The sequence below is a fragment of the Carcharodon carcharias genome, chromosome 17, assembly GCF_017639515.1.
Source record: "Carcharodon carcharias isolate sCarCar2 chromosome 17, sCarCar2.pri, whole genome shotgun sequence".
Lineage (NCBI taxonomy): Eukaryota > Metazoa > Chordata > Chondrichthyes > Lamniformes > Lamnidae > Carcharodon > Carcharodon carcharias.
In genome coordinates this window covers 80994809-81007432 of record NC_054483.1, presented here as the reverse complement: position 1 = coordinate 81007432, position 12624 = coordinate 80994809, and the positions used below count along the sequence as shown (strand labels likewise).

Sequence of the window (12624 nt, the reverse complement as noted above, 5' to 3'; positions counted from 1 at the left end):
GTGTAGCATGAATTGTAACTTCACCAGGTTGATACCTCATTATTATGCTGCTTCCGGCATGCACTCCTGCACTCTTTCACTGAAATAGGGTTGAACCCCTGGCTTGGTGATAATGGTAGAGTCGGGGATATGCCATGCCATGAGGTTACAGATTGTGGCTGAGTACAATTCCACTGGTGCTGTTGGCTCATACCACCTGATGGATGTACAGTTCTGAGTTGCTATATCTGTTCGAAATCTATCCCATTTAGCATTGTGGTAGTCATGTGATTTTTTAAAAAATTGGTTCATGGGGTGCGAGTGTCACTGGTTAGACCTGCATTTATTGGCCATCCCTAATTGCCCTCGAAGGTGTTGGTGAGCGGCCTTTTTGAACCACTGCAGTCTACGTGGTGGAGGCACACTCACGTTGCTGTTAGGGAGGGAATTCCAGGATTTTGACCCAGTGACAGTGAAGGAACAGCGATATATTTCCAAGTCAGGATGGTGAGTGGCTTGGAGGGGAACTTCCTCGTGGTCATATTCCCACGTGTCTGCTGCCCTTGCCCTTCCAGATGGTAGTGTTCGTGGGTTTGGAAGGTGCTAAGGAACCTTGGTGAGCAGCACTGGTGGTGCACTACAGAAGTTAAACATAGTGCAGCATTACCATGAGGTTGTGCAGTGAAACTATTTGGGAGGTAGTGGCCTTTGCATTGTACATTAGCATTATATCTGCAACTGACAATGCTGACCAAGACACATTATTGAATTTATTATTTGACTGACATATGAAATAGGAGAAGTAAGCCACTCAGCCCCTTGAGCCTGTTCCGATTCATTTTCATGGCTGATCAGTTTGTTTCAAATTCCACATTCCCCTCTACCCGCAATAACCTTGGATTCCCTTGCCTAACAAGAATCTATGTACCTTGTCCTTAAAAAATATTCAATGACTCCGCCTCCACCACCTTCTGAAGCAGAAAGATCCAAAGTCACACAACCCTCAGAAAAAAATTCTCCTCATCTCGGTCCTAAAAGGGCAACTCTTAATTTTAAAACAATGTCCCCCTAGTTCCAGAGTCACCAACAAGTGTAGACATCCTTTCCACATCCACTTTGTCAATACTGTTCAGGATCTTCCATACCTCAATCAAGTCACCCCTTATTCTTCTAAACTCCAGTGAAAACAGGCCCAGTCTAACCTTTCCTCAAGACAACCCACTCACTCCAGGTATCAATCTCATAAACCTCCTCTGAACCACCTCCAATACATTTACATCCTTCCTTAAATAAGGAGACCGAAACTGCACACAATATTTGAGATGTGGTCTCACAAATGCCATGTATAACTGAAGCATAATATCCTTACATTTATGTTCAATTCCTCTCATAATAAAAGATAGCATTCCACTAGCCTTCTTAATTAATTGCTGTACCTGCATACTAACTTTTTGTGACTCACGCACTAGAACATCTAGATCCTTCTGCAGCTCGGAATTATGCAGCCGTTTTCTGTTTAAGTAATACTCTGCTCTTTTATTCTCCCTGCCAAAGTGAACAACTTCACATTTTCCCACATTAAACTCCATTTTCCAGATCTTTGCCCACTCACAACCTATCTGCAACCTCCTTATGTCCTCTTCACAACATACTTTCCCACGTATCTTTGTGTCATCTGCAAATTTAGCTATCATGCCTTCACTCCCCTCATCTAAGTCATTGATGTAAATTGTAAAAACTTGATGCCTCAGCACAGACTCCTGCTTTTATTTTCCACAGTAACCTTTGATGTGGCAACTTATCAAATGCCTTCTGGAAATCCAATTACAGCATGTCTACAGGTTCCACTTTATCCACAGTGCATGTTACCCCTTCAAAGAACTACAATAAATTGGTTAAACGTGATTTCCCTTTCACAAAACCATGCCGACTCTGCCTGATTGCCGTGAGCTTTTATAAGTGTCCAGCTATAACCTCCTTAATGATCAATTCTAACACCTTCCCCATGACAGATGTCAAGTTAACTGGCCTATGGTTCCCTGTTTTCCTGCCTCCTTCCCTCTTTGAATACAGGGGTTATATTTACTACTTTCCAGTCTGATGGAAGCTTTCCAGAATGGGAATTTTGGAAAATTAACACCTACGCACCTACAAACTTATCACCCACCTTTTTTAAGACCCTAGGATGAAGTCTACAGGAACCAGACTTGTCAGCCTACAGCTCCATCAATTTGTTCAGTACCGCTTCCCTAGTGATAATAATTTCACCAAGTTCCATTCTCCCCTCCATCTTCTGATTTTCAGCTATTACTGAAATGTTTTTTGTATCCTCTATAGTGACGACAGAAGCAAAGTATTTGTTCATTTCTTCTGCCATTGCCTTATTATCGACTACTAACGCCCCATTGTCCCTCTCTAGAGGGCTAACATTCACTTTACTTATTCTTTTCCTTTTTAAATACCCATAGAAACTTTTGCTATCCATTTTTACATTTCTAGCTGGCTTTCTCTCATACTCCAATTTCTTACTTCTGATTAATCTTTTAGTCATTCTCTGCCATTGTTTATATTCTGATCAATGCCACACATCTTTGCGCAGTTATATGCTCTTTCCTTACATTTGATGCGTTCCTTACTTTAGTTAACCACAGTCCTCCCTTTAGAATTTTGCTTCATAGTAGGAATATTTTTATTGAGTATTCTGAAATATCCCCTTAAATGTATGCCACTGCTTCTCTATTGATCCACTCCCTGAGCTTAGTATCCCAGTTCACTTCAGCTAGCTCAGCATTCGTGCCCACATAGTCGCCCTTTGACATTCAATGGCATTATCATTGCTGAATCCCCCACTAACAACATCCTGGGGTTACCATTCACCAGAAACTGAACTGGACTAGCCATATAAATACTGTAGCTATGAGAGCAGGTCAGAGGCTAGGAATCCTGCAGCGAGTAACTCACTTTCCGACTCCCCAGAGCCTGTCCACCATCTACAAGGCACAAGTCAGGAGTGAGATGGAATATTCTCCACTTGCCTGCATGAGTACAGCTTCAACAACACTCAAGAAGCTTGACAGCATCCAGGACAAAGCAGCCCGCTTGATTGGCACCCCTCTCCACAAACATTCACTCCCTCCACTACCAACACATAGTGGCAGCAGTGTGTACCATCTACAAGATGCACTGAAGGAACTCACCAAGCCTCCTTAGACAGCACCTTCTAAACCCATGACCATCACCCATCTAGAAGGACAAGGGCAGCAGATACATGGGAACACCACCAACCTGAAGTTCCCCTCCAAGCCACTCACCACCCTGAATTGAAACTATATTGACGTTCCTTTACTTGTTGCTGGTTCAAACTCCTGGAACTCCCTCCCTAATAGCACTGCGGGTGTACCCACATCACATGGACGGCAGTGGTTCAAGGCGGCAGCTCAGCATAGCTTTCTCATGGGCAGTTAGGGATAGGTAATAAATGCTGGCCTGGCTGGTGCGCCCACATCCCGTAAATGAATACAAAAAAATTTAAGTTTAAAACAGGAGTCTTCGACGCACTTTTCACCCGTTCAAACTGGATGTAAAATTCAATCATATTGTGGTCACTGCTACCTGGGATGCCTTCACTCTGAGGTCATTAATTAATCCTGTCACATTACACAACACAAGTCTAATATAACATGCTCTCTGGTTGGTTCCAGAACGTGCTGCTTTAAGAAACTCTCTCAAAAGCATTCTATATACTCTTCATCCAGGCTATTAGCAATCTGATTTTTCTAGTTTATATGCAGATTAGAATCACCCATGATTATTGCCGTCCCTTTATCACAAGCACCCAATATTTCTTCTTGTATACTTTGTCCTAAATTGTGATTGCTGTTAGGAGGTCTGTAGATCACTTCCACTAGTGACTTCTTTCCCCTACTATTCCTCTTCTCCACCCAAACCGATTCTGCATCCTGATCTCTCAAACCAAGGTCATCCCTAACAATTGCACCAATTCCATTCTTGACCAACAGTGCTATCCCTCTACCTTTACCTAGCTTCCTATTCTTGTTGAATATCATATACCCCTCAATTTTCAAGACCCAATCCTTTTCATCTTGCAGCCATGTCTCCATAATGGCTATCAAATCATATTTATTTACTTTATGATATGGCAGGTGTTTTTTGCCAGGCTGACCAAATCTCTTCTGTCTCTCATTGCTGACCAAAACAGGTGATCCTATTTTAAGAAGTGTGACCGTTATCTGGAACAAAGTATCCAGGTATTTTTCCCCCTCCCTTATGTGGCACAGTGTCTGCAGTTTGGCTTCCAGATCAATAATCCTGATCTGGAATTCCTCTAGCTGCTTACACTTTCTGCAGATGTTTGTCCTGGATTACCTTAGCATCCATGAGATCCCACATTCCACAGCTAATGTAACACCTGTCCTACCATTGTTATGTTATTTAGTTAATTTAGTTACTCACCTAATTAACTTAGCATAATTCTTTCCCCCAGGACTGAATTCCCACGTGAACAAAATTCACTGTTCATTCAGTCCCCATCTCACTCCAGCATAGTCGCCTGTCTCCTCGGATGCCCCTTACTGATTGTGCAGTTTGAAAAGCCAGTCTCTTTTATAGGCCCTCTGATGAGTCACTAACTAGATTAATTTCCTGCTACAGTAATTAACACCACTTGAACCTACTGTTTTCAGGTATGAAAGATAACTGCCCTCCAAGCGGTTCTCTACTTAACAAGCTAACTTAACTTACTTGAAGATGAACACTATATAGATTAAGAATCAAGGTCTGACAGTTAAAACCTGAAAAGGACTTACCAGAATTTATCATGTGAACCTAATTCACTGCTCCAGTCTCCATCGCACTCAGGCATAGTTGCCTGTCTCCTTGCATGCCCCTTACTAACATGAAAGAATGGCTTGAAAAGGCTAAACAAACCTTGAATATGACATCCAAGTAATTTGTTTCCGAACTGTTAGACTGTACAAGCTTGGGACCGCAAGACCTATAATTTCAAACTAAGCCGCACGAACTAATCACAGAACTCTCTGGTGTTCATCAATATTGTTCCAAAATAAAAATCGCAACAGCATAAACATGACAGAATGTGGAAGGGAAACTTCTGACTAAGAGGACACTTGTATATTTTGATAGGCTAAATTTTAATTTAGGATTTTTCCCAGACTATTCTCTCACATGATCAGGGTTCTTCAGACACACAAATTATCAAGTTAACTTTTCTTTAAAAAAGCAACCTCATGTATGAAGATGCAGTACAGCTAAACAACAGTAAGTCAAACACTAATTCAATTCAACTAGCCATGCAAATATATTCTTGCATCATAATAGAATAAGCTGAAAGTAGTTATGCATCATAATTTTATAAGTCGGTAGCAAATTAAGGTCCACAGCATTTTGAACTGCTGCAGCTGCTTCAGTCTTTTATTACATCTAACCCCCTTCACTGAAACGCTGCCATGTAACTAAATACATTTCCTTTGATGTACATTGAACTGAACACTTTAAAATATGATAGTAAAAGTCAGCACATTTGGAAGCTAGTAAATTTCAGGTTCCAGAATAAAATGCCTTCAAAAAAATTACAAGGCCCTGCCAAGAGCACAATCAAGAGACTTTGAACGCAAGGCAGAACAGATTAGGGGGCATCCCAGAAAGTGGGACTAGGTCACAAACTTCTGCCACCCATTGTACATCAGAAGAGGAGGAGTAGTGACCAGAACTGAAAACACAGATGATGCAAGCAAGCAAATATCATTGCAAGAGGATAGAATGGTGAGGAGGGTAGAGTATTTGTAAGTCACTTCTGTTCTACCTGCCTCAATTAAACCAGTACATCATCCACAACAGTTTCTCTTTCTGTGCGTGCCCACGTGGATAATTCCAGTGTGCTATGGCATTTAGTTCTCAGTCCCCCAATTCCTCATTTATTGGCTGTCCCTCACATGCTGATAACTAGCTTTAGCACTCCACCTATGCCCATGACTGTCAGTGAATTGTTGCATACCTTTGCAAAATTAAGTGATGGATAAGCTCTCACTTCTTGGAACTCAACAAAACTGATCTCATCATGTTCAGCCTCTATCAGGAACTCAGGGCACTAAGCCAATCCAATCCAAGATCCTGAATGCCTCCCCTAGCTCAATCCACTGATATGCAATTCGAATCCTGCTCATTCATCAGCTGAGCATTACTCTCCATATCCAATCCATCAGCAACATTCCCTATTTCTACATTTATAACATAACCAACTCCACCTCTACCTCAGCTCAACTACCACTGAAAGCCTTATTCATGCCTTTGTCACCACCAGATGCTATTCTTCCAATGCCTTCCACATTGGTTTCATGAGACTCACTCTATGTTGTAGTGTAAAGGTTAATGTAAATGAGACAGTTCATATCATCTTAGGGAAGTGATGTAAGATCACATGACGACGATCATCAAGTTCTCTCTTGCAGTCTCATGACAGGAATGAAGAATCCTTCTAGATGTACTTATTCTTTGTTCTGTTTTGAATAAAGTTGATGTTAAACCCTACCAACTGAAGTCATTAACAACACCTTGAACACAACAACATTAAATGGTGGCAGCAGGAAAATGAACAGCCAGCGACCAAGCAGCAGATTTTAAAAAAAAAAGAATGGAATGGAGAAGTCATTACCATTACCAGATTGCTTCAAGCAAGTTGCAGGTCCAAACCAAGCTGAAACTTAGCTGAACTGGCATTGAAGATTTGCAAGGTACCTAACTGCATTTGGACTTGCGAGCAAAGAACAGGTCATTACACTTGTGTATGTAATGGGTGGTTGTGCAGGCACTATCCAGTGTGACCAAGGATCGATGAGGAAGCTGCTGCATATGACTAAGTAATGACACCATTTGATGCCCACTTCAGTCTCAGAAAAACTACCATTGTTGAGCAGGCAAAGTTTAATGAGTGTGACCAGGGGAAAACTGTCCATTCATTTACTGATGATCAATATCGACTGGCAGAAAATTGAGTATGGCAACTTAAAGGAAGAATTAATTCGAGATAAAATCACTGTTGGAGTTTTAGATGAAAACTTGTTGGACCACTTGCAATCGAGGGATGACTTAACACTAACCAAAGCTGTTCAGCTGACCAGGCAAACCGAGGTTAGGAAACAATTGTTCAGTACCTCAAGGTGACAGGGAGACTCATTTGTAAAGAAGCACCAACTCCGTGGAGTTTGTTGAGCTTCAGAGTAAAAACACAGCAGTACAGAAACAAAGGAAATGTGAAGAGGGTTCAGCAACCATTATAACCAAGTGTTATAGACCTGACAGGAGAGGCAGCATCAATGAAGAGATTATTATGCCAAAATTGCAGTGCCATTTTTGAGAGAAGGTGGGTCATTTTATAGCAGAGTGTCATAGCAAGGAGTTTACATTGCAGAAACAAAAAGAAAAACCCTCGATGGTTAACAAAATCCAACAAATTGAAATTGTAAATATTTTAAGAGGTCCATTCCTGGGTGAGATTAAAGGCTCAACAGAAGTGCTGAAATTTTAGACAAACATGAAACAGGTTTTAAACTGGACACAAGTGGGAGCTTCGGTTCTTTCCAATGCTGAACCGTAGTTGGAGCAAAATCTTCTTCAGCCATCAAGTATACAACTCCATGGATAAAGGCACATACAAGTTAAAGTCATGGGGCAGATGACTGCAACACTTCAAAATAAAAAGAGAGGAGAATCACTGAAATCTTATACATAATCCAGAATCAGGATTGCTCACTTTTAAGTAGAAGAGCTTGTAGAGATGTACAGAGTGCAGAATTGATGTAGAGTGGAGGAATCGGAAAACTAAGAGCAGCCTAAAGGTTTGAGAGCTCAATTTCCACAACTGTTCAAAGGGTTTGGGAAGCTGAAAACAGCTTGACACATCACCTTACGCCCCAAAGCAAATCCGGTGTGTTTGTTTACACCAAGGAAAGTTCCTCATCCATTTCTATAACAGGTAAAGCAAGAAGTTGACTCATTGTTACAAGGAGGAATAATCGCATCTGCAACAAAACCAACAAGCTGATGTTCAGATGCGGTTCCAGTACTGTAAATCACTGAGTCCGTGTAGATCTCACACAGTTGAATAAAGCTGATGAAAGGGAAATTCATCCAATGTCATCTGTGGATGAGTCTTGCAAAGCTGAGAAAGCGTTGTCTGGTGGCTAGGGCTCTCCAAATTATTAGAAGAGATAATATTCAATTGCATCATGTGTGCTATCCATCATCAGGAGCAAAGGGAACACTGATGGCATCCTCATTTCCATCCAGGCCGTGGCAATGTCTCAGGATGGATCCTTTTGAGCTCAAAAAGGGAAAACATTTTTGACAGTGGTTGACTACTATTCAAGGTAGATAGAGGTAAAACGTCTAACTCTAGACGGTCATACATCTTAGGCTGTATTTGTACTGTTGAAAGAAATTTTTGCTACACAGGATTCCAGGCAACAGTCCACAGCTTGCTGATGAATACTTCAAGAGTTTCACTGAATTTTATGGGTTTGTCCACATGACTAGCTTACTGAGATACCCATAAGCTAATGGTGAGGCTGAAAGGTAGTGCAGACAGTAAAGGCTTTATTAAAAAAGAACCCAGCTAAGTTATCATTCTACCCTACTCCAGAACGGTCTGGCTCATTGCGAGTTTTAATGGGAAGGAAGCTGAGGCCTAAATTTCCTACTCTTTCACACACTCTGACAGCAGCAGATTTGGATATGGTGAGGGAGGAGGAGAGAGTACCATTCCAGTCAAATGCAGAAGGGAACTACAAGAATTGCCACAGCATACACAAATTATCAGACCTCCAGCCTGGAGATTCAATGTGGATTTGTGATCAAGCTTGTCAAGGCTAAGTTCTTGAGAAAATACCACATCCGTGATCCTATCTGGTAGAGGCAGAAAATGGTACAGCGTAAAGGAACAGGAGTGCATTAGTTTCTACAAGGTTGCGACCTTCTATGGAGTTGACCAGTTCTTCAGGAGACCTGGAAGATGGCCTGAACAGTGAACTGATATCCTCTGCCAACTCTCATTCTTGGCCAGAAAGTTGGTAAATAATCATCCATATCTGTTTGAATGGTGGAGCAGGCTTGATAAGCCAAATGGCCTACTCCTGCTCCTATGTTCCTAACACCGAAAAGACACCAACGGAACCAGACTCCAAGCAAGCGTCATCAATACAGAAGGGGAAATGAAAAAAAAAAATCTATCTTAACACATGAAAGTTACCCCTGTGCACTTTCTCCCAGTACGAAACACCAACTAGTGGGCAAACAGGAACTTAACTAATATAAAGGCAAACAACTTGGCATTTGAAACCAAAACAATTCACAAGTAATCTCTATGGTTATCAAAGTAGTTTCAATAAATTCAAACAGATTATAATTGCTTACCTAAAGAGCTGGTAGCCAGGCTCATGGTTGTGGATTTCTGTAATTAAACCAAAATAAACAAATATTTTAATAATAAATCTGTGGAATAATATATAACATTTTCAGAAAAACCATACATATTACTGTGCAAATTATTGTACTACAGACTAAGAATCTCTGGGCATATAAAAGAATAATTACCACACTACAGATTAGTAAGGGCTACCCATGCGCAATTTTTAACATTGTGTGTGTGTGTGTGTGTGTGTGTGTGTGTGTGTGTGTGTGTGTGTGTGTGTGTGTATTTTGATGAATTACTTCATGCAGTACCTGCAGAACCTCCTGTTGTAATAAAAACCATCTCATTTATACTTCAGAATGGTTTCCATGCTAGCTTAAGGTCATTAAAATCAACACTTGTTTTCACGTCACATTTCAAAATTATTTCCAACATTTCAAAATTATTTGCAACTATCAGAGTGCATTCCACAAGAAACCATATTGCATCATCTGTTACTGCCTTGACAAGTAACTTCTGACAAATGAGCTACATACTGGCATAAAAGATAACTTGTGAACTACATAACTCCAGATTTAGCAAACAGCCACATTCAGTTAATTATTTGGTTATATTTTATCAAATCACAAGTTTAAGGATTCATCAATAGGAGTTACAAAAGTTTTTTCATGGCATAGTTCATTAACCATGCTCCACATTACAAAGTTTCCTATTCTGCTTTCCCTTCTCCTCCAATCCATTTCCATTTAGTTTCCAAGAAAAAAAATCTTTCATTACACAATAGATAGTTGACTCCCCTACTAAATCCACAGCAGAACAAGGTTTCTAAAAAAAGAGTTCAAGGCAACAACGCAACTTTAGGGATTTATGGTTATTTAAAATGACTATAGTTGTACAGTTGCATTTCATATGACAACAGAACTTGATTGTCACAATATTAAACAATTACATATGGCATAAAAACAGGCCATTCGACTCAACCAGTCCATGCTGGTATTTATGCTCTGCTCTGCTTCCTCCCATCTTTTTGCATCTAACCTCTCTCAATCATTTACTGCCTTCTTCCTCAAATGCTTGTCTAGCTTCCCCTTAAATGCATCTATACTATTCACTTCAGCCACATCCTGTGGTAGACAGTTCCACATTTTCACCACCAAGTAAAGAAGTTTCTTTGAATTCCCGACTGGATTTCTTGGTTACTATTTCATATTGATGGCTTCTAGTTGTACATGTCCCCATGAGGGGAAACATTCTCCCTGTAACCGCTCCATCAAACCCCTTCATAATTTTAAAAGCTTCTTTAGGTTGCCCTTCAGCTATTTTTTCCCCTCAAAAAAAAGAGACCCAAGCCCGTCAATCCTTTCCTGAATTATACGCCCATGCACCTCTGTTATCATCCTTGGAAATCTTCTCCACACCCTCTCAATGTACTTTTATAATATGGGGACCAGAACTGCATGAAGTACCCTTCAGTGCAGTCTAACCAAGGTTACCATAAATTCCCTACTTTTCAATTCTATCCATCTAGAAATAAAGCTTAATGTTTGATTGGCTTTTCTTATTTAAAAAATGGCCAACCTGTGGTACAATTTTTAGTAATTGCTGTATTCATACTCCAAGATCTCTTTGGTCCGCCAGGCCGCCTAGACTTGTACCTACCAAGTATTAGGTGCCTCCCAATTCTCCCTACCGAAATGTGGTGCTGCTACAGTTTACTCAGGAAGTTTGAGTTGCCATGGCAACACGTACTTTTGTATGCAGACTGTAGTCTGGTCCTAGGGATAGTGATGGTAGAGGCTCCAACATATGGCTGACCAGGAATCACTCTCTTGCTCATTCTTACCGCCTGCCATTGGTCTGTGTTGGAAGGATTTACAGCTTGACACTCAAGCTGTTTGGCTGCATTATGAATGCACCTTCTCTGGCCATCAAGTACTGGGGTGAGACTCGAACCCATAGTTTCTGGCTCAGAGGCAGGAATGCTACCCACTGCACAACAAAATTGTCACTAAAATGTACTACCTCACATTTGTCTGCATTAAACTTCATTTGGCAACGATTTGACCATTTTGCAAGCTAATTAATGTCCTTCTGTAATTTGTTCCAGTCCTCAGTGTGGACTGTTCCCCCACATCAACCAAATTGGTGCAAATTTATAAAATTTAGAAATTTGGTGTCACCTGCCAGTTCAGAAATCATGTAACAGTAGTATCCACTTCCTATTGATGAACTGTTAATGTTTAACTCAGTGACTAGATAATTCTAAATCCTTCAGCATCAACATCATCTTACATCAATTCTGTGAAGCAGCCAACTCCCATTCCTGTGGTGTACATTAGAACCTCTGAGATTACCGCCCTCAAGCTCTCGTAATAGGTCAAATATTCTCCATTTTAAACAAATATTGTGGGGACACTCACTTGATTGCACAACCTACTTGTTTATACCTTTAATGAAACAGTCCCTTCACAACATCCCATGAGAAAATTATTTCTGGAGGAATTTCCACACTCCCTTGATTTAACTGTTTACAGTGCTGCATAAATTACATCTCCAAATTATACAAGGAAAAAGATTTGCCAGCAGTAATATTGGCAACAAAAAGGGAAAATTAATTCATTCATTTTATCACCAATCTATTTACACAAATCTCAGGATGCACAGAGCAGTCAAGGTATGTTCACAAATTAGCACTGGAGCATAGGGATGTACAATATCGAGTTAAATAAAGGATGGCAAGAAATCCCTGCGTAAATGAGCTGCTTCAATAGATTTTTTCACAACATAAAAAAGGACAAAGGACAAACATCCACAGAAAATCTTAGCTTAACATTGATCAATATATTGCCTGCTATAGAGATTGTACCCTGCTTATAACATCATTTGTTGGATCAAGCTATGTCTTTGCTGCCTGGTTGCAGCAATTGTAAAAGCAAAGCATTAGGTGGGTCAGAAAATGCAATTCTATTCCACCAGTTTTATCTTCTTTGCCTTTACTTTGCTGCTTCACATTTACTGCTCATCTGTTGCGAGTCTTCAGATGGGAGATCACTCCAATTTCAGCAAGACATTGTCAGTTGCAGTAGGGGCATTGTAGGTCATCATTCTCTGATGAAGGAGCTATTGCCATATGCTCCTTCCAGTGGTGGTGCTTTTCTGTGGCAAATCTGATGGCATAGTTCTTCAAAGTTCCAGACTCG

The 12624-nt window shown here is 40.6% G+C and overlaps 1 protein-coding gene across 1 annotated transcript in view; it reads right to left on the bottom strand.

Moving 5' to 3' along the window:
• abraxas2 (abraxas 2, BRISC complex subunit) overlaps positions 1–12624 on the bottom strand; it is a 36550-nt gene that overhangs the window by 13480 nt on the left and 10446 nt on the right. Inside the window, exon 3 of the mRNA XM_041209926.1 lies at positions 9427–9463. Within this exon, the coding sequence (XP_041065860.1) occupies positions 9427–9463 (37 nt within the window). The remainder of the gene's footprint in view (positions 1–9426; positions 9464–12624) is intronic.